Source organism: Doryrhamphus excisus, chromosome 12 (assembly GCF_030265055.1).
Source record: "Doryrhamphus excisus isolate RoL2022-K1 chromosome 12, RoL_Dexc_1.0, whole genome shotgun sequence".
NCBI lineage: Eukaryota > Metazoa > Chordata > Actinopteri > Syngnathiformes > Syngnathidae > Doryrhamphus > Doryrhamphus excisus.
In genome coordinates, this window is record NC_080477.1 from 15,327,723 (window position 1) to 15,351,770 (window position 24,048).

The 24,048-nt window shown below is 39.5% G+C and overlaps 1 protein-coding gene across 1 annotated transcript; it reads right to left on the reverse strand.

Annotated features, from left to right (window-relative positions):
• Positions 1–8,184: 8,184 nt before the first annotated feature.
• tspan15 (tetraspanin 15) lies at positions 8,185–23,681 on the reverse strand. The gene is made up of 8 exons (XM_058089657.1): positions 23,509–23,681; positions 21,624–21,809; positions 20,092–20,166; positions 19,057–19,152; positions 13,955–14,068; positions 11,852–11,902; positions 10,724–10,840; positions 8,185–9,605 (listed from the first exon to the last, which is right to left on the reverse strand). Exons 1-8 carry the CDS (start codon positions 23,596–23,598, stop codon positions 9,444–9,446), a joined length of 891 nt encoding a protein of 296 aa, XP_057945640.1. The 5' UTR covers positions 23,599–23,681; the 3' UTR covers positions 8,185–9,443.
• Positions 23,682–24,048: the final 367 nt, after the last annotated feature.

Below are 24,048 nucleotides of genomic sequence, written 5' to 3' on the forward strand. Positions count from 1 at the left end.
GGAGACTTAATGGTAATTGTATTGAAATTAGTTCTCAATAAAAAAAAAGAATAGCAGCAGCCCATTCATTTCACTGACTCAATCATTGAAATAAAGGACTAAAGCTGAAATTCCGGCTAAAAAGTGTTGTGAGGGTTATAAACTGTGTCTAACAGAGTGTGAAAGTCCATGATGTATTTGTCTCCCCGTGAGCGATGAGGTCCTCAGGCAGTAGCTCAGGTGTTGTTGCAACATTTTAACACCACACACTTTGTTCGCTCCGCTGTCTAACTCACTTTCCTCAGAGCATCACACTGTTTTTTGTTACACACACACCACAAAGGTCATTGCCAAATTCAAAGAATGCATGAGAGAGACAGAAAGGGAAGGAGATAATTGGATCAGACGGGGATAATTGGCTCTATTTGGTTGGAGAACGCAGTGGAATAACTGATAAAAATTGACCTTTTACCAGCTAACTACAAGATAATTACCCAACTTTGATCTGCTCATCGAGCTAATCAAGGCTGGTACCTGTAGAATTAGCAGTAGGGTGAGTCAAGCAGTCCATTATGTCCTCATTATAGTGACGGATGAGCTAGAGCCTATCCCAGCGAACATTATAGGCGAGTGCTCCCGCTGAGTAGGAAGTGCGCCACATGCTAAGCTAGGATGCATTGCTACAGCTACGTTTTTGACACACAATAGGCGGAAATGTCATGTATTTTAAACATCTGTTAGAACACCCACTAACATTTTTGCATAGTCTTGTCTCATCAACAAAACCTCACTCACAACTCATCACGTTTTAGTCATCAAGGAACCGTGTTAGCTCGTCAACGTCTCGTTTTTGTCATGAAAAAAGATTCGTCAACAAAATAATTTTGTCATCGTTGACGAAAACAACACTGCCACTTGTAAGTGCTGGAGTTTTACGCTTTATACGTCAACCAATCAGGGGTTGGGAATATACTGACGTCACCGTACGCCTGCTAGCTGGCCCTGTGAGGTGAATCTGAATTCTGGTTGGTTAAAAAACAGCCCCATTAACTTATAGTGTTTTTTATTTATTGCATGGGCTTTCTCCATGTGCAGAAAACCCAAAGTTGGCTGGGTTAGGCTCCAGCACACACGACACTAAACAGGATAAGCAGTGCAAAATGAATAAATGGAAATAAATGTGTGTAAAAGAACACGGAGACATACATTTACAGGTTGGGTTTAGCGGCCTCATTATTTTTGACACACAGCCTTGTAAAAATGGAACCACCATCAATTGATAGCCTCATCAAGCCATTTTAATAGGATAGTATTCGATCTCCAAACAACTATTATAGTGTTGCAGACCTAAGGTAATATCGTTTCAGCCAGTTTCAAACCTTGGACTTGGTCGCTGGTGTTTTTTCATATCCTGCTGAAGGTTGAAGTCATACTTTGCAGAAATAAACCCATCCTGCCAGTACTGACAATCATTTACTCCACAGGAAATGATTCAGCTGTTGGGTTAATGACCTTGTTTACCAACAGAAAGCGTTATTTGCATGTAACTGGATTTTTTTTTAATTGTTGTCATTGCATAAGAAACAAACAGAGCTAATGAACAATTCTCTCAGAGACTCAAGTGCGTGCTTGCGGTTTAAATGAGGTGATGTGCTTTCCATTCCCTAATACTACTTTATTCCTCAAGGACGAACATTAGTGGCTGCAACATGCACTTGAAGTGTTGTATGTACAAATGGAAGTATGGAGGCAAAGACAGAAAGAGAATTGATTGAGAGTTGATTATTCCCACGGGCTGACATGCTCAACTGAGCTGAGCATTTGTGACACCCACACAGTCAGAAGGCTGTGATTGGTAGCCTAGGGATTGTATTGCTAGTACACCATTAATCTAAGGTGGGGGCTGACATGTACTGTAAATGGAAAGTAACACTGTGATTCATGGACGATGCCGCCCACAACTCACTCTCTCTCACGGTTAGTGTCGGAAAAGTAATCTTGGTCAGTGACCGTGTAAGAGTTGTATTTGACTTCACTGTGTGGTGCTTATAGAAAATGAACATTTAAGACACCTGTCCACATTTTTATTCTTTCTATGTGGACCCAAAGTAAGACAAAACCCACATAATTTGGTATACCGGAACAATATAATAAAATAGTTGGCCAAAAAAAAGATCCCCGAGACTGCAAAGAACGGAGTAGAAAATATCTCACGAAATGAATTAACATTACACATGATCTTACAGCTATGCAACAAGTGCAAACTAAAGATCGGTCTTAATCACGGCAGTGCTCATACCTTATAAAAGTGCCTCAATACACAATACCTCATTGATTCCTTACCATTATGGAGAGATAAATCTTACAGTCTGTACTATTTTTTGCCATGTTTCAGGCAGGTGTATCTCTCAAAAGCGACGGTGCGGAAACTCAATTAGGAAACAATTAGTTCCATTTCTCACGGCACTGCATTATTGATTGGGAAGAATAGAATCACTCAGCAGCTGAAACTTCTGAGGGTGAGTTACACATTTATTGCTCCACCCATACATACTAAGTATTTACACTGAAAAGGCGTCCTTACAAATAAATATGGCAAATGGCAATTTTTACCATAATAATAATGATGGTAATTTAACAATATCACTGTTGTCCAGTGAAAAACATACAGTACAATACTGTTTCACAAATTTTTGTGTTTTTTTTTCTTCAATTTTACTCACTTTGATCAATAATGTGTTATTTTGTTATTTTTGTTATAAAAAACACATCACACCATTTGAAGATACCCGCCGTTCATCTGAGAAATACAAGCTAAATCTACAATAGTAGTATAATAGTTATATATCAAATATATAACTGCATATGCACAGCCTCATTGGGTTCTGTAACACTGCGGTTTCTCTAAAACAGAACAGATGGAGCCAAGATGCTTTTTTTTCCTACTCTGCATCTGGGAAACATCAAAATGTTATGATTTGTGCCAAAAAAAAAATTGAGAAAAAAAATGCAGCTAGCATAGGAAAACCTAGAAAGTCTACACTGATTCCGCATGAAAAAAACAGAAACCTCTCAGGGGAGCATATACATGCACTCATGCATTTCTGAATGAGATAGAAGATAGATGTTGAATAGCGGAACCTGAGACCAATCAGCAATCTCCTTGGGGATAAAGCCAGGAACGAAAGCAAATCAGGTGAATTTCATCCTGGTAATAAAGTAGCAGGGGGAAATATTAAAAGGATACGGCAACACATGTGAGTAGCAAGACAATTGTAGTTTATACAACTAGTGTCTTGCCACTGAGCATCTGCGGTTCATTGAAGGAAACATGATTTCCAACTGGTATTGTGATATTGTGAAGCAGAGCATCATCGATACCCTTATTTTATGTTTACTTAATTTCAGTGGATGGTGAATCAATACTGCTACACAAGCTGTACACTGACTACTCTGGTTTCTTTTCTCTAACTTGCCCCTTGGGAGGATATAATATAATGCTTGTCGATTTAAAAGACCAATTACTGCGTACAGCTACATGGTTGGTAAAGACTTAATCTTTAAAGCTGATAATCAGCATAACAATGACTATCCTGACCCAAGAGCAGGGGTCTCAAACACGCGGCCCGCGGGCCATAGGTGGCCCACAGGACACTAGTTGGAGGTCCCTGCCTTGATATGAAAGTTTAATGTTAGTGCGGCTCGCGCAAGTTTGATATGGATGCTGTATGGTATCATGTACCCAGAAAAAATTATTACGTTTGATTAGTGTTCATGTTAAAGGTTAAATAACTGTTAATAGTTATCCTCCCTATCCGTGTGGAAGTGGTAAGTTTTTGGCTATTTAAGTTTAAAGGAGGCGGCACGGCGGTCTAGTGGTCCTCCCACATTCCAAAAACATGCTAGGTTAATTGGCGACTCCAAATTGTCCATAGGTATGAATGTGAGTGTGAATCGTTGTTTGTCTATATGTGCCCTGTGATTGGCTGGCGACCAGTCCAGGGTGTACCCCGCCTCTCGCCCGAAGACAGCTGGGATAGGCTCCAGCACCCCCGCAACCCTCGTGAGGAAAAAGTGGTAGAAAATGAATGAATGAATGAATGAAGTTTAAAGGAAATAACTTGAAGGCTACCGTTTAGGTCGCTAGCTCTCTAGTTTGCGAGTTAGCATGTGTCTCAAGACCCTGCAGTTGCGCAATATGTTGTAAATAAAAAAAGTATAAATGTGACTATAGTCGTGTTTTGTCATGTCTACAGGGCTCTAATAATGCTTTGTTCATTTTAATCTGAAAAAAATAATTTGTCTCCCCACCAACTATATGTGGTTTCTTGAGTTTTTATTATTTGCCGTTTTATTATTATTATTATATTTATTTATTACTGATTGATTGATTTTCTTTATTCTTGATTTGTTTATTTATTTTTCATCTTATTTTGTGCAGAAAAATAAAAATTAAGATATTTGAGAACAGTGGAATGTTTTATCAGAGCTTTTATTGTAGAAAATCGGAACCAAAGCACTGAAAAAGTTTGTATATTTTTCTGTTTTTAATAAATGCGTTTTTTGTTTTTTTTTTGGAAAACCTGATGCGGCCCAGCCTTGCCCAGACCCTAGCTCCAGTGGCCCCCAGGTAAATTGAGTTTGAGACCCCTGCCCAGGAGCATTCAAAGATATGTGGACTCCAGTTATTAAAACAGCTTGTGAGGCCGCTTGCTGCTCATCAGATTGGTCATACTACTTACCTCCTACAAGTCAAACCACACTTCTGATCAAAAACCTCAGACCACATTTTGCTGGTTCAGTATTTTGCTTTTCTGGGCCATGAACTTTATGTCACGTGTCACGCTCTTTAATAACCGTTCTATTCCGCAGATGCTGCATTTCGCAGTGTGCATCTAAAAATGGGATCCGATTGGTGTGGCAGCTGCGTGATAGCAGATCAGTGATTTTAATGGAATTCAATTGACACGGTGTAGTCCGGAACACCACAGAAACATCATGAAATGAACTCAACAGAACCATTTGAAATATGTTTATGCATACATTTCCCAGAGGAAATTGAGGCAAATGATGAAATATAAAATTCACAGACACGGTCCTTTCTGCCACTGTGACCAGGGAGTTCAGCTCTGTGCTCGCCACATATGCAGCCCTCTGCAGGTCCAGACTGTCCAACCGTGCAGCATCCCTCTCCTTCATGCTGCCTCCACAGCACACAACAGCATGCACGGTGTCCTATGTGTATATTGTGGCCTCTCGAGAGTTAGTCCACAATCCAGATATTCAGCTCGCCTGTCAGAAGGTCAGGCTGAATGGTGCTGATGCCCCTCACATTGCAAGGTGGAACAGGATGCCGTCTACCAACCCGCCCGTCTTTGCCTGTTTAGCAAACTGCTGGGAGTCCAGTGCCCAGGTGTTGGATTTGTCATCAAAATAACTGCTTTAAAATTACGTTGGTGACACCTCGGTTTCCAAGAGGGAGAACAGTAGCACTGTTGTTGTTGCTATGGTGACCCAGGCTCGCCTACTTAAGATGGCCTATTATATCGGTGGACATGTCTTACGTCTCGGCACTAGCATCATTATGATGTTATCATAGAGTTCGCCTTTATTGAAGGTCTCCTGTTATGCAAAAGTGACTCTTTAATGATGTTGTAACGGTAGCACCAAATCATCTCACTCCCCCATGTTTGCTCCACTTTTGAGAGAATAGGCGCTCAACCCGCTGCTTTTGAATTTGCAGCTTTCCATGTCATAACACTGTCTCGAACTCACCCCCAGCTTGATGAATACGCCCCATGTATACGCCCATCACCTCACAGAGGACACGTCTGACATCAGTTATTCATAGACATGGGAGATGTTTGCTCATTATTTTTTGCAAATGAGTTTGTTCATTATTTTTTTTCCCAGGAATTAAGATAACCTGGTATGATGATGTTGTTAAATGTTACTGTAATGTTAGCAATGTAGTTCACATAACCAGTGGCGGGGCCAGAAATGTTTCATGGGGCGGTCCAAGGTTTGATTCTGGACAGCAAATACTCTACAATACACTACTGTGATCTGATACTTAGAATCGATAATTAAAATTGTCCAAAAAGTATAATATGGTACCTTTCACAAAACTGGAAATGTTCTAAGTAACATTAACTGTCATAGTGTACCAAAAAAGTTTGAAAGAACAATAACCAAAAGGAAATATGCCTCTCAATGCACTTTATGGCGGATTATAGAATATTCATTCATATACCGCTTATCCTCACAAGGGTCGTGGGGGGTGCTGGAGCCTATCCCAGCTGTCTTCGGGCGAGAGGCGGGGTACACCCTGGACTGGTCGCCAGCCAATCACAGGGCACATATAGACAAACAACCATTCACACTCACATTCATACCTATGGACAATTTGGAGTCGCCAATTAACCTAGCATGTTTTTGGAATGTGGGAGGAAACCGGAGTACCCGGAGAAAACCCACGCATGCACGGGGAGAACATGTAAACTACACACAGAGATGGCTGAGGGTGGAATCGACTTGGGTCTCCTAGTTGTGAGGGCTGTGCACTAACCACTTAACCACCATGCAGCCTGCTATAAGAATATATACGTATATATATATATTTTTTCTACGAACAGTCAGGGACATGTAATATCATTTCTCACTTTTTGTGCATATTATAAAAAAATGTGTTTATAGGCTTCTGCTAATTTAGTTTTTCAAGCTTTCAATTTTCAGGCTCATTGGTTCAGGATCTCTCACTGCACTGCACACACACAACACACAGTGTAATTACAGTCAGTCCCCTGGAGGAGGGGCAGTTCTTTTAGAATACATACTGTGTGTAGTATAGTATCATACAGACTCTTATCGGGGGCTAGTATGGAACTTCCACCATTCACCAATGTCAACATTTTACTTAAGATTGTGTAACAAGTAAAGTGGTTTACAGGCATGGAAGTTTACCAGAAATCTCATTTTGGGAGTGATTGCAGTCTTGTTTATGCGTATTCAATCTCCCTATTTGTTTATCGAGTGTTTTTCTGTCTGCTAAATGCCAGCACCAGAGTGGACTAATTAGGAGACTAATATATGAGGGTAACAGAACGTTTGTTGTCATGGCACAGTTATTAGTTTGACAGAGCCAAAAGAATTAGACTGGTAAAATAGAGAGCATTGCCCACTTGCACAGCAACTTCCATAGCTCTGTTTACCTGCATGACCTCCATATGAATTTGGACGTCTCCAAATAATCAAGATTATATTGGGCTAGATTAAATAATGAGCCAGCACATATGTATACCATTTGCCAGGATGATGAGCTAGGTCTAGGTCTGTAAATGTCAAGCTCATATTTAGCGTCATTTGACCAGAACTAGTAATAGCCAAATGAGAACATTTGATTTGATTCTCTTCCGTTTGTCTAACTGATGCCAGCTGAGCCATGTTGCCAACATTCCAAACCAGCTCAGCGACAATTACAGTCAGTTTCATTGTAAATGATGATCCAAAATCAGAGAAGAAGTCAAGCCTCTATGCAGCAGCATAACCCAGGAGTGTCAAAAATGTTACCTCTTTTTTTATTTTTCTTGACAAAATTGTGATTTATGAGCTTCCTTACTAGGCATATAGTACTAAATATGCTTTAATTCGCTTCCATATTGGAATGCATTTGATTTGTTTGGTAAAGGCGCAAAAAAAAGTGCTATGGTAAGGCGCGGTGGAGCTTCTGATCCCATATGATCCCATATGACATTATCATGTGGTGACTGTGACTAATCAGCACATGATACAGGGCATGCGTTCCAGTCCACTTTGCTCCCATCTGCATTATGCAAAGGTTAAATACACAGCAGGACATCCAGTCCAAGACACAAATTAGCTTTGAAACTAAGCCCAGTAATAAGTGAGTAGACCAAATTATTCTACAAGTTATTTTTAACCTCAGAGTGTGGAGCAATATGACCACTTCCTTCAGACCATTTATCCCAAAAGCATTCTGGGGGCGCAAATTAAAATCCCATGCACATACACAAAGTAATCATAACCTTTGTCTGTTAATACATTTGCAAACAACTTACATGTTTGTCATCATTGGGTGCTGTGTGTAAGAGTTTGACGAGAAAAATGAACCGCTGTGGTTATTTATGGGATGTTCTAAGCGACTCAGGATGATGCCTTTCCACACGCAGCATGATGTGATGTCAGAAATCATTTATTTAGTGATCCCCCACTCCCAAATACCCCCTTACAAGAAGCATCCATGTCAAAGTCACTTCATTTCAAACAACCAAAAACAAATAGGCAATAGTCTACTTCTACAGTTTTATCCAGACTAATGCGTTCAAAAAAAAAAGATTAATTATGTGTTGTCAAACTGTGTCAAACTGAGGTAAAGTTAAAACTACTACATAAATACGAGTTAGTCAAAGGCACATTATTCAGTAAAAAGGAGTGCATGCACATCAGTCAAGTATCTACTTCATGTGCGTGGTATGCAACATATTATTGTTTGCACTGTATAACCCTGCAATGGCATCAAATTACAATAGCAAGAATGACAGTAACGCCACTAAACTTCACATCGCTTTTGTTTACAGCACACAATATATTGAATGTTCATAAAAACTAGGGCCGCCAGAAATAGTGGGTTAACGGCGGTAACTAATTAAATTAATTATTTTTTAAAAATTGCGTAATTAACACATGCCCATCATGTCGAGCCACATCAACAGCAGTGCAATTCCAACACGAACAACATTTCCTCTTTGTCACTCGACCGCTGTGACGTGCGTTGACTGACAGTCCGAAAATCACAATAATGTATTTATGATGCGTGTATGTGTGGTCTAAAACAGAAATAAGACAAATAAAAAATGGATATTCTCATCACTCAGTGGTTTCCTAACTTTACGTGACTATGCTGTGAAATCCCAGAAAGTACATCAACACTCAAAATGTGACTTCTACTGAAATTATGTGGTATCTCTGAACGCAGTCCTTCTTGGCTCATAATAACAAGGTTATCTTGTGATTCAATTCGATTAGTGTTAGGCAAATACATTTTCACGTATGCTATCTTTTAGCTTGATTTAAAATTTGGAGCTGTTAATACATACAAATATGTAATATAATATAATTGTTTTGTTATTTTGTTAATAAAATACTGTAAAAATGGGCATGTTTCACACATAATTGCAAATGTTGATTAATCAAATCTACAGGCTCAGCTGATGAGATGAGCAGGTTATCATGTCGTGGCGATGCATTTCTGTTGGCGGTGGCGGGGGGTTTAAGAAGAAGTCGTTTCATTTGTTCAGCATGTCACTTGATGTTGTTTGTCCCTGAGCACAGTGCAGCTGAGAGCACCTAAATAAAGCTCTGAGAAGAAAACCCTTCTACGGTAGGCTGGTGTGAAATAGTTGGTCTGAATGGTCATTCTATAGAGCATCAAGCTGTTTGCTTCATCAGTCTATCTCTGGCATACACAAGAAACACTCAGCCATGCGGCTCTGCTTCTTGACTTGTCGCCCGTCCACCTCCATCAGGGCATCCATGTAGTGACCGTACTCGCTGATGGCGTCTTCCACTCGAGTGATGTACAACCAGGCGATGACTACACCGAATAACTAAGGAGACAAAATGAAGGGGGATTCACATGTGACCGATGTCAATTACATTTGTTCTTTGAAGTCACTATATCTATTGGATATTTTAAAGTAAAAAGGGATTTAAAAATGCATTTAAGAGCTTCCAAATTTGTGGAAACAGTTTGGGGTTTCTGCATCCAAATGTCTCACCAATGCAGCATTTGCTAAGGAAGATCCTTATGGGCATGTTTGGATGATTTTTGGTGTGAAGTCCAAACATCTTTGGGATGAATGAACTATAACAGAGAGGGCGAGCTAACTCAAAAATAAAATAAGATTTAAAAACAAAAAAAATTAAATGCAGTCGTCCCTCGTTTACCATGGTTAATTGGTTCCAGACACAACCGTGATAGGTGAATTTCCGCAAAGTAGAATTTAATGTTAGCACATAGAATATTTTCATAGTTGGAACATAGAAAACTAGTTAATCACCTTCAAAATATGTTTTTTTACCGTTATTAGAACTCTATAAACATATTATAACACCCCTATAGTCACCTTTACACTTATAAGACATGACACATGATTCTTCCAGAATTTGCACATATTCCAGCTGTGTTTCGGTGGATTTCCAAAACTGTCTGTTTTAATTTAATCCACCCACAGCCCGCCTCCGAGCACACGCAATCCGCTGGGATTGGTCACACTCAGTACTTCCGGACTACTGCCGAACCACACTTTCTAATTTTGTGGGTACAGGAGTTGATAATAAATGAATACATCCTTTGGAAAGCTAATAGAAACATGGTTAGGAGCTACTGGCGCAAGACCCCCAATCTATTTTCCCTCAATCAAACAGAGTTTGAGCAAAGGGAAGTAAATGAAACCGATGAGCGTGAAATGCATTCCACCAAAGAGACATGTTTGTCAGTTATAGTCAAGAAGATATTTAAATGTAATCCCACTTCACCACTGGGATGCATCACACAGTCGGCTGAATAGGGAGGTAGGCTTCCAACTTTCAAGAAAGGTGTTTTTCATTTACAAATGCAGGGCGATATAATGTTGCTTCTCTTTAATACATCATTTTAACAACAAATTCCCTGCATCTGTTGCAAATACAATAAAAAAAATGCATACTGTGCGTGTGTGTGTACCTGAGGCAGTAGAATCCCCAGCAGAAGTACCGCTATAATTTTATAGTTGTCCGTGAGCCAGATGAAGAAGGCGTCGGTGCAGCCTCTGATGTGGATGACGTCAATCAGGTCCAAACGCTACCGTGGTGACAGGGGAGGAATGGCAACAATAGTAAGAGAAATTAGACAAAGAGGCCAAATGAGCTGGCAGCCTGGCACGATGTTCTTTGTTGAAACATTGTCTGTGAATAATCGTATTCAAACCAGGGCACTGAATCGATTGTAACTGGACTGTTCAGGTTGTTCAGTCGGTCTATTGGGGGAATAATGGATGCTACAACCTACAACCTAAACAGTCCAGTTGCAATGAATGGATGTTATTTGAAATGGGTTTTTTTTTCCATAATTTTTTTTACAGGCAGCACGGCGGACGAGTGGTTAGCGCGCAGACCTCACAGCTAGGAGACCAGGGTTCAATTCCACCCTCGGCCATCTCTGTGTGGAGTTTGTATGTTCTCCCCGTGCATGCGTGGGTTTTCTCCGGGTACTCCGGTTTCTTCCATTCTGAATGAATGAATTTTTTTACATTTTATTATATAAACAGAGTCATATTTTCCCCTCATTCCAGTGCTCTATAGTTGTTAACAATGATGCCATAACTATGCCATCTTACTATTCATCCATTGTTTTTTTTTAAGATTACTTCTACACCACTTCCAGCATGTGTGCGACAGAAAAACATTTTATTTTTAATATCACGGTGTTCCTTCAATGTTATCTTTTAGTTGTGTATATTGTATTTGTATCTATGTCTTTTGCAATTGCGATTGTCAAGCTGCAAACACACTGTAATAGCTTTAGGTTTCCTTTTAGAAAAACACTACTATTGTTTTTCAAGCCAACAATAACGTGCCACAAACTATCTATTAAAATGAGTTTATCAGCACTCTAGAAAGAAGTAACACATGGCATATGAAAGAGATTAACTCCAGCTTCAATGCAACTGAATGCTAATCACCAGACAATGCATAAACGCACACTGACTTTATAATGTTTGCCTTTGGCTACCACTTTAATACAGCTCTTGCTAGTAACACAGTCTATATCACATCTAGAAATATTTTGGACAGTTTTCTAGCCTTGCCTTACCTCATTTGCCAACACCTTGTATCCACACAAAGTATTGTCTACTTCATTGGGCTGAAAATGAAAACAGGATCAAGAGTTAGATGAATGTGAGACATGTGAGTCTGCGAAAAAAACAAGACAATGTCTGCCATAAATATTGACATATATATGGTCCCAAGATGAGCTACCACCAGTCTTGCCATCTGGTACAGGAGGAGGGGACGAGGGGAGGTGGATTAATCATTCTGTGCAATTCCTTTCTTCTGCCTTTAATCATCACATCATTGAAGCTTTAAACTTTTAAACACTTTAAACTGCATACGATTTGCCAACCAGGAGCATTTTGTGAAAAATGCCATTATCTCCAATAAAGAAATGTACTTCTTTGTAAGTGAGGAGAGAAAAACAACGCAGAAGACACAAGTGAGTGTGATCGCACAGACACTACTCAGGTGTGACGGATATCTTCAGAGTTTTATAATCATGAGACAAATGCTCAATGGCGCAAACAGTAGTTATGTTGCACCTGTGCTCCTGTAAAGACATTTTGCTCAATGGCAACAATGTTTTATAACTTAACTTGTTAAAATTTTACACACGACATGTGCTTGCCACCCTCCTAAAGTTGTGTATCAAATTTTGTGGCATTTCGGTTAAACATCCTAAAGTTAAACTGGGGGTTTTGCAGAGGGCGTTAGGCCATGTGAGAAATTTCAAGTCAATCTTACGTGGTCCAATTTGACATTAAAAAACTGTCACAAAGTGCTCCATTTGTCAGAATGGCTTTGTCAGGCAGGTGAATGTTTTTGCCAAATTGTCGCCCTTTTGTGTGCAGTGCTTTAGGAGGATACTCCTCCAGACTTGAGGCCCATATGTGGCGATGAGCTTAAACAAACTACTCTGTGAGGCGATGACGTTTCAGGTACACATCGCGGTTGACTCAGGGTTGAATGTAAACACGCACCGATTCACAGGCAGCCATTTCAATAAACGTATCCTTATTTTTGAAACCGAGCTGATCTACGTCTGCAAATGTCTGAAAGTCAGGCCCTGTCCCCTTTAAAGATCGGTGATCAGCCAGAAAATTGTAATTGGTGCACTCCCAGTTGAATGCAAAACAATCAATCCAACCAATTTCCCTGGCCGGCCTGCCTATAAAAAGAGCAGATTTCACATACACTCATTGAGTTAAGTTGTGCGAGTGCCGGCTTGTGGTAGCCTACCACAAGCCGGCACTAAGCCTAAATGCATCAAACCACTGATCTTCTTTTCCATTTAGCTTCATTTGACGTCTTCCTATCAGGAACATTTCAAAAGGTCCTCTATTTTTTTCATTTTCTGGGTCCTTGTATCCAAATTTCCCCCTGAATTTTAATTGCACAGCTAATTTTTTCATGGCTGACTCCATGCTTGGTTAAGGTTATGTAACGTAAGGCAAGGTAATGTAACATTAATGTAACATTACTGCCACAGAGCAGTGGGGCAGTATGAGGTGGCCATGGCCACTCTCCGGCCAACCCACTGGCCATCTAGACTTTTCAGCTAATCGTCTCATTTTCACCACCCCAATGAAAAACATCTAGCTCCACCAGGGACCAGAATACTGTAGATGACTTATAGTTGACTAGTCAACCACGGAACAGCAACCATCAATTAATTTTTTTTTTTTTTTTTTAAGTGTTCAAACTGCAAAGTGGTTAGGGATGATTGTAATATGGCTTCCAATTTGTAGGAACATGGTAGGGGATGCACTTTTGTGTTTCATAAAGGCACATTTTAATGGGTTTGGATGATGAAATAGAACCGACATGGCCTTTCTCAGGACCTCTGACCTCACAAATGGACACAAATTCCCCCAGACACAGACCAACATCTTGTAGAAAGATTTCTCAGTGAAGTTGTTATAGCTGCAAAGGAGGAAACAACTCTCTTTTCTTTCATTTTCACTTCTTGTAGATGTAATGACCAAGGTGGATCAATATTCAATTCACATTAGCGCAACAGATTTACGTCTGCAGAGGGATTTACTTGGCATTCCCGCAACTGGTAAATGCATTCATCAAGTTCATGTTGTCTAAGTACATTGTGATGTAATATGTTTGTGTACAATAATGTACCACTCACCTTAGTAACGCAGCAGGTATATGGCACTCCACAGGCCAGTGGACCCCGAGCAGAACAGTTGTGGTACATGTTGACTGACCAGTCTTTATAGTCTTGGCCGCCACAACACTTAAACTGTCAAGAGAAAGGAGAAACGACAGAGGGAGGGGAAAAAAACTAAATGATGGAGAGTACAAACAAAATGTTTCTGATGTGCTTGGGATGATGCCAAAAACATTGAGGGCCTGAAATGAGACATAATTAACAGGACAATTTGCATGTAATTATGAGCCTGTGTTTGTCCTTCCATGCAGTTAAAAACCAGGGTCCAGGTGGTTGTAGCGCCTGTGAAAAGAGCTAAAACTCAAGGGCAACATTAATAGCAACATTTCCTGAGGGGAGGTACCACATACATAAAAAGCACCACATTGACAAGGTACTATAAACTTGACAGCTTAAATGACCACCACTGGGGTCCAACAGTACACAGTATCATCTCCCAACAGAAGAGCAACCTGAAACGTGCTGGGCAAGTTACTTGCAAAATGTAATGGAGTTGATATTTAGATATGTAGATAGTTGCACTCGAGATTATCCAACCCTCATTATGAATTGAATTTATTTGCACTTGGTTTTTATTTGCAGCAGTTTGCAATAAAACGACAAAATTGAAATAGCTCACCACATATGACATTGCAAACTGAACGGTCTTCTAAATTGGCAATTTTGTGAAAATGTATACATTGCAAACTGAACTGTCTTATAAATTGGCAATTTTGTGAAAATTTATACATTTATATAATATTACTTTCTCTGAACTGTAATATATTTTCTGGACTATAAGTTGCTCTGGAGTATAAGTCGCACAAGGCCAGAAATGCATAATTACGTTAAAAAAAAAAAACATACATAAGTCGCACTGGAGTATAAGTCGCATTTTTTGCGGGTAATTTATTTTACAAACTACTTGACCAAAACAGACATTACGTCATCTTGGAAGGCAAGTTCTAACAGGCTGAATAGGTGTAAGATATGCTAACACAATGGTTATTCAGCTACACAAAAAATAAACATGAACAGAAAAGGTGTCCAGTGTTTATGTAACATAAACAGCTTTTTCATTTATAAGTCGCAGGAACAGCCAACCTATGAAAAAAAAGTGCGACTTATAGTCCGGAAAATACGGTATAATACAGCTGAACCTAAAGTAGGACATTTAGAGCAGATCTTTCCTGGTCATTTCAGGGGCACAATAGTAAGTTTTGTTCAATAAAAGTCCATCAATCTCTAAATCTGAAAAAATAAAACAAGTAAAGCTAAATAAATAAATGTGCTTTACAATTTGGGACAAGTGTGTTTAAGTATATAGTATAAGGTTTGTAGCTTTTTAACCAAGACGCGGCCGAATTTAAATTTGATATAGTAATATCGTGGTACCTCCCAAAAATGTTGCAATACATTCAGTGTGAACTACGCTTTGTCAGAGTATGGACACAGTACATGTTTTGGATGCAGCAAAATGTGTTTGGTGCACAATGACATGTTATACAGCACACAGCAGCTGAAAACGCAAGTTCCACCATTTCATATTATTTACTTCGTCTTTAGCGACATTTATATCAGATTGTGTTTTGTACACAACAGACTCGTTTATGCAATGTGCTAAATTAATAATGGGTCTGCAGTTTGCAAATTACTGTAGTCTGTGCATCACGCCCCTTGAAGTGAATTGGCAAAAGTCAAATAAACAGTCGTTGTTTTGATAAGGTTACCCACCATGTAAATATTGTCATAATAGGACCAATTCTACAATTGGAAATTTTAAAAGCATCAATTGGAACGTATCCATTTTCGAATAAAGTGCCTCCTGGAAAAAACATTCAGAGCAACACAAGGAGCTGTGCTTTGTCATTATGTACCCACAATAAATATTTTATCAGAAGGGGGAAAGTGAGCTGAAAAAAAATGAGCCACAAAGTCAAAGATAAAACATAGTTCTAAAAAGATGGGCTAGAAAGGAATGGAATAAATTAAGTCTATTTAGTTTAGTCTGCTGTTTGCCAAGTGAGCGATCAGTATGCAGACGTGTGCAAGGAGTTTACTGCCTTGCCTTGTACCTCCCCACAGCATGGTTTTGTTTGTTTGTTTTTTTCTGACTTTGGGTCACAATCCAAACTCAGGAAACAGGAGGCCAAAGTAATTATGGTGTAGCAGTAAAGAGGATACAGATAGGATTTTATGATGCTTAACGCTAAACTTGTCATCAACCTATGAGCTTTGGTTGTAAATATAAACACAGACACATCTGTTACTGAAAAGCTGCTTCCACATCACATTTAATGGGGCCCTATCAGTCTGGCATCAGAAGATTTGCTATAAATCTCAATTTTAAAGCATTATGTTGATTTAGGTTCTGAGGACAGAGTTTTATCAACACTCTTATAGACCCAACAAAAAATGAACAGTATACCTAATCAAGTAATGCTTGCTGTTTGATACTAATTATGAATTAATTTCAAAGACGACTGAGGTGGTCTCAGTCGTGGTCTCGCAAGTCATCGCCGAGTAACAATGCCACACAAAAAGCGAACTGATATGAAAAAGTGAATGAATGCCTTATCAATTGATATGAAATGGCAAGGGAGTAGGATTAAATAAGCTATTCTTCCTACTCCTTTGAGGAAATGCGTAATTGTTAATTGTAACTTGAAGTATTCTAGTGAGTTCTTTGTAAGAGCAGGTTTCAGACATCTGCAGAAAGTGGGAAATATATTCATCTTGGATTGTGATGAAAGAAGGAAAAGTCCACACTAGATTCAGCAAGCCCATGCAGCTGGATAGGTCAATTATTTTGGTCTGAACAATGAGATAATTCCTTAGCAATTATCTCAAATAATACAGTAAGTACACTCTTCAGAGTGACTAAAACAAGTTCAGCAGTAGAATGAGTGCATCTACAGTAAGAGTATTGCTCGGGGTGATGAATGGATCCTTCCCACCTACACTGAGCCAGCCTGCTCACACACATCGTGGATTAATTAAGGCCTGTGCAACACAGGTGCCTGAAGCAGCAGAGAGTGGCGCAGTGACTGATTGAACCTACTATAAGGCAACCGGTGACCACCAAACGCTCAGACCACGCTTCTGATTTACTCATCAAATTTACAGTCAAGTGATAAAACATGAATTTTTAAAGATGTTTTTCCTTTTATGGCCTGCAGTAGGTTTGTGCGACTTCAATTACGCTGTCCTATTGTGCTTTTCTTTGATGCCGATTATTGATCTATTTCCATGTTTTTACAAACACAGTACTTGCTGTATTGAAAGTGTAATATAAATTGTACTGAACTTGTAAATATGCATGATCATTTTGGTGTCAAAACAACCACAAGACTATGGAAATGTGGTTGATCAAAAGGAGTGATAACAAAACAGGTAACTGTTGCTACGTTACCCATTTTGTTATTCTTAATGTACGGCAGTGTTCTTATATTTATTGGCAATTTACTTTTGTTTTCCCTTTTGAATACAAGGTACACACACACACTGTATACATACATACGTATATACACATATATATACACATACACACACATCATCATACATATACACAGTACATCCATATATCCTGTTAGTTTGCTCTAATAAACTATTTCATGAAAATACAATGTGTATGATATTAGCTGTATGTTATGGATTCCTATACGTTTCAACATATAATGTATCCATGTTATTTTCAAACAGAGCTTCTACAAGCCCTTTTAAAAACATGACTGTAAATGTCATATTTCCATTGGAGTGCATGAAGGAAAAGGTCATCGTGAAATAAGCCACTGGCTGTGACATAAGCTGTCACAAATCAAAGGATTGCTGATTAGCATCAGGTGGAAGCCGAAAATAAAGCTTTCAAGCCAGAATTGACAGACTCCATCCATATTCTTTATCACTCAGGTTGCGGTCCGTATGCCGGAGTCTATCCCAGCTGACCACTATGAGACATAGCACAACATTTGTGACCAAACATACTTAAGTCTGAACTGAGGTCACAGAAAATAAGCAGTCTCAGAGGCCAATATGAACAATCCAAACAAATTCTGATACCGTAAGTCAGTGGTTCTCATTCCTATATTCCTAAGCCAGTGGTGTAGAAAGCGTGTGTGTTGGGGAGAGGCGCTTAGCTTGAGGTAATTTTGTGCATCTGGACCCATTTCAATTTCAGTTGAATACCCCCGATCTAACATTTTAAGAGAGACTGTGTGTAATTCCCTCCAGATGAAATTTTTGAAAGCTGTCATAGTGTTTGAAAATGACAAATTGTACAAAATGGCTATATTTGTCACGATTAGAAAAAAACTGAATAAACATGCCTGCTTAAGCAGACGTCGACATACAGTACATGGTTGACAGCTTTTGTTGTGTGTTGCTAGCTTCAATGTAAAGGCCTTAAATTAAAATGATTGGACTTTAGACATTTAAAAACCCTCCGGATACGCTTTTTTACCAGACATGTAATTTGATACGGTCACATGTAGAAATCCCTTCATTACATATTGATGAACTGAGGTTGCTGTCCACTATTTAGCCTACCTCACAATTCAATCAAGATAGTAAGTTTTCCATACTAAGATTCTTCAGAGCACTTGCACAACCCTTAAACACATCATTCACAATCCTTGTGTGAAACATGAACTCTTATGTATTTCTTTCCCTTTTCTGTGCATTATAACCCGAGAAAACAAGTGAATATGAGCTAGCTAACAACGGACGTCATGGGAAATACCTATTCTGACGCTATAGCCCTCACAAAAACATATGCTGTGCAGCAACATTGCCAGCCCAGCCTGCCTGTAAGATGCATCTGCAGCCAGAAGACAATTCATCTCAATGTGCTTTGATAAGAGCCAGTAATAAGAACTTCTGCCTCAGGCTGGGAGATTGTGCATAAGCGTGGTGTACATGGAAGCAGGTAAAATGTGATGGCTCTTGTGTGATGGTATTATTTTTTACACAAACGCGCAGTTAATAGCGCAGTTAACCGTAGCCAAGAAATATTGGTAGAGAATTGTAATGGTCATTCCTCAGCAGGATTGTAGACTGAAAGCACTCAAGTAAAATGACTCTACCTTCCTTTGAACGAAGTCCATTATGTTTTTGAAGTCCAAGTCATCGTAGTAGTTGGCTATGCCTCTTCGGATGTTCTTGTTCAGTAAATCCACTGTCTGGTGAATAAGAGAAAAATAGAGGATCAAGCCGTTTATATAATAATAGGGAGACAATATTAGCAGTATTCCAATAACTGTGTAAAATTGATGTCAAAATGGCAAGTTTGAGGATGACATTTTGGGGTTTGTCAAGGTGACTGATGCAATCAAGTGGAAATGGAAATGTGACATTCTGACAGCCCACATCTGCCAGTCGCAATCTGGCACAGCAGGATCACATCAAGCCAAGTGTCCAAGCATCCAGAGAGAGACTAAAAAAAAGTTGGAAGTTGAGTACCATGGCGTTTTCCATTGAATGTTTATTTATCAGCAGTGACAAGGAATAGCTCCATGATGTTACATTGTGTGTGTGCGTGTTCGCATGAATGTGTGTGGTCCTTGGTGAGTTATAGCAAAGTGATAAAATTTCATTGATGTAACTGTCAAATATAAAGGGCATGCCATGCTACATTTACATCTACTGGTATACAGCCACTTGCAACTCCCATGGAGCCGACAAACCGAATGGTCTTCGGATAGCTTTGGTTGTTCTTCAGCAGTAGCGAGAAACGAAAAACCATTCATCCAGCCATCCGTCCATCTATTTTCTCTGCCGCTACGATTTTGGAATGTGGGAGGGAATCGGAGTTCCCGGAGAAAACCAATGCACGCACGAGGAGAACATGCAAACTCCACACAGAGATGCCCAAGTGGGTAATCCATCAGAAAACCATTCACAGATAGTAAATTTGCCAATATATTCATGCTTGATGTGACTTACTATATTCCAAAATGTACCCCATGCTTAAATTTGGGGGTGATTCTACCAAGCTGGATAGAGTTTCAAAAGTTTGTGGTTACACCAAAGAAGAGGATCCCACTGACTGAAGTTCCAAATGGAAAGAAAGCTAATAGTGCAACACACATTTTGTCGAAGCATCAGTTGAAGCAACTCACCTGGTTGCGGAACACAAGGGCCAGGATTCCTCCTAGCAGCTCCAGGATGAGACACACGGCCAGCGTGTACATGAACTGTAACCAATAAGATAGCAACAATTAAGACACAGTGTGGCTTAATAATACTGCTTTTAACACTTATTACAATATTGGTTTTAAAATATTGGTATATACCAGAGTTCACTCTTTATCATCGTTTTTTATCATCAGTGACATACTACATTAATATGTAAATGTGTTTTCACACATCTATTTTCTTAACGCTTGCATGGAACCACTTCCCACAAAAGGGTGCGAAACTGGCAGGTAGGCAACCTGTACTACTATTTTTCTGACAAGTACACCACACAATGGTGCTGTTATTAAACGCCATATATATTTTTTTACCCCTTAAAGGGGACCTATTATGCTCATTTTTCAGCCCTTTGTATTGAGTTGTGGACCCCTATAGAGCAGCTACACACGATAACCAGCACACAAAGCTTTATAGCTCATCCAGAATCTGCACCTTTCAGATGTATTTCTTAGGATTTTGTGGTCTATTCCACCCACGGTCCGGGTGCAGGCACGCCCACTCCACTGTGGTTGGTCACACTCGCCACTAGCTGAGAATGGTATAGGAGTTGATAATAAAAGGCGATGTATCTTTTTAAAATGTCGGCTTTTAACATACAGCCGTATGTGTTGGATTCCGAATCCGATCCAGAAGTAAAGACCAGACAGTCCGAAGTTTCTCAAGAAAAATGGTTACTTCAAGACGTCTCTCAATGGTAAGTACCTTTAGCCTTTTAGCATCTGTAACGTCTAATGCGGCCAGGAATTGTGGTGGGAAACAGCTATTAGCAACCCCTCTCCCTGTACGCAAGCACTTTTGCTCCATGACTCCATGACAGCTGCATACTGACCCATGTTCACAAAATAATCCAGTGTGAAATGCCATTGACAGATTAAAATGCATTTCTTTTGCTGGTAGGGAATCAGGAACTCCCGTACGAGGCATTACTAGCAACGTAAACAGAGGGGCAGAGAGCTTTGCTGGTTTACAGCCAAGCCCAATAAGGAAGTCCGTCTCTCTGTGACATCACAAAGGGGCAGTTTTACCACGCCTTTTGAAACAGAGTGTTTTGAGCCATTCTAAATTTCTTTTAGGGTTCACTTCCAAATGCACAAACCTCATGATTTGACGCTTTGGCATCGTTTAACACAAGAATAGAACATTCTAACTACATTCATAGGTCCACTTTAAGTCAAATGGACTTGAAATGTCTCACATAGCACAATGCGTTCGACAAAACACCCACTGTCATTTTTTTAAAAGTGTAAAAGACTATGATTAAACTTTGAGAATATTTCTATTACATGTATGGTAGTAATATATACACTGTATGTATATGTAGGCCGTAATATGAAGTCAAGCACCCTTCTCATACTTTAATCAGTGTTTAAGTACTGTTTTAGTGCTGCCCTTTTGTTTAACAACGTTCAGAAAAAAAAGCAATCTGCGTGGGTGACGCTATCAGTGCACTACTCACCACCTTGAGGAGAACGAGATTGTCCCTCAGAGACGCCAAGACTCCTATGAACGAAACAATGAACATAACTATTCCCAAGAGGATGAGGATCACAGCAGGGGCCAGAAACACCCCCTCCAGTGTCTTGTAGCGCTGCCGCTCCACCTCAGCATAGATACCTATCGCCAAGATGCAGCCGCCTATTAACTGAAAACAAGACAAGACAGGTGAAATTCAACACAAGGCGAAGTAAGCAAAATAAGATGTGTTCAAATGCACAGCATGTGACAGAGCAAAACGTTTCAGACGAGAAATAATCTGGAAGTGATTGATGGAAATGGGTAGTCGTGAAGTAAATAACTGACTTGTTTAAGTTTACTATAGCTGGTCACAGCTAATCTAGAGAGTCGGTTTTGTTTGGAGAGATTATGTATAGACTACTAGGACAATCACACACACACACATTTTAATATTTTCATATATTAACTGATATTTTTTTAAATATATTAATGTTGGGGCAACTTAAGCATTACGAATATACAGCACTACACAAAGTCTTAAGTCACCATTAGATTTGGTGTACATTTGACTATATTCATTATTTTATATGGCACCTGGCACCTGATGATGCAGATACTATGACTTCCTGTCTTGAGTTTCAGAATAAACTACACTCAAACATGCAAATTTATCAAGCAAGTGAGGTGGTTTGTTCAACGAGATTGTAAATTTATGCAAAATAATGAACATTGAGTCCTTGTCTCTTACGTATGACATTTTATAGCATAGCCTATAAAAACGTATAATATAGAAGAAACTATTTTGAAGCGGCATAATCGGAAGTAGCTGAACCACTGGTAGGCTTCCTGTAAACAAGTGCTTTCTGGTCAGTGTGTGTACACAGCTTTTTAACATGCATAACCTTTGTTCACAGTGTGTGTGTACCCATTATCAGTGTATGTGTACTGATTTTTTTGTGTTTTGCCCTGTTTCAGTAAAATCAGTATGTGTGTGAGTACATTGCAAGTGTGTGTGCAGATTTTTGAATTGTTTTGCCCGAAACTGCTTCCCATAGTAGTGTTCACTCTCCACAGAACAGCTAGCAACAGATGCTAACAACAACCACATGACCCAGAAACGGAAGTGAAACTTGTGACGCAAGCAAATCAATACAATAAGTGTTTTTTTTATTCATGTTGTGACCTTATTGAGCCAGTGATCACATTTGTTTGTATTTTGCCTTGTTTTGGGGGTTTTTTTTAGTCGCAGGATAAGCTACCATAGACTGCATTAATTGCCTTATATTTATTTAGAAATAGTTATATACATATAATTTAAATACATATATGTTCCAAGTGTAGCATTTTTTTCTATTGTTTAAAATGGTACAACAAAAAAAGTTGTTTTATCTTTTCAATAAAGATATTTTAAGATAACACATTTTATAGCTGTAATTGTAAATGCATTGAAACCTTGAGATTTTTGCCCTTTCATGCTGTCTGATTCTCATACCGGGCCATGCCTACTAGCCTGATCATCTTGACACATAGTCTCATACGTATTGTCATAAAAAACACACAGCTATTTTTGGAGTCACGCAGATCAGTCCTTGTTATATGTACAAAGTGTGGAACTTCGTTATCTCTTCTTGTCATGTGTTCACACTGTATGGTGCAGGTGATAGCAAGGTGAAGGTGTAGTAGAGGGTGTGGGCATGTTGTGGGAAAAGCTTTGGAGACGAAATCACAATCTTACAATTATTTTTTTGGGGGGGGGGGCACGTCGTAGAAGTTCGTACATTGTCACTGTGTTGCAATTAAACCTAACAAACGGATTTGTAAACAAAGTGTCACTGTAGAGTGACGCGCACACCACAACAGCGAAGTATAAAAAACAAACTACTCACAAACCAAACGATGGCGTAGGAAAAGAGGAGGAATTTGAGGAAAACGTAGGAGAATCTCTGGCAGTAACGCGTCCCGTCATTGTTAGGCATCGTGTTGTTGGCAGGACAGGATCACCGTCTCGTTGACTGGCGACTCACTTCCGCATTGGAGTTGTCTGCACACCTGGAGGCGCGTGCCGTCTAACCGCCTAAGAGTGACATTCACAAACATCACGACGTTCGTTTCGGTTTCTAAGACATTATACTAGCCATCCATCAATTTTCCTCACTAAGGTCGCGTGTATGCTGGAGCCTATCCCGGCTGTATGTGTTTTCTAATTATCAGTCCATTGAACAAGACCTCTCATATATGCACATATATATATTTTTGGAAACAATATAGGAGACCTCGGTGGAGGGGATACTATATGGAACGTACCGAACAAGGAAGTCAATACACAAAAATTAGTCATTTAAACAAGCAAATGGTGTTTATAAAGTGGTTTCTAGTGTGTTTTATGCTGTATTCCAGACTGAGGAACAACCAAAATCTTTAGTTAC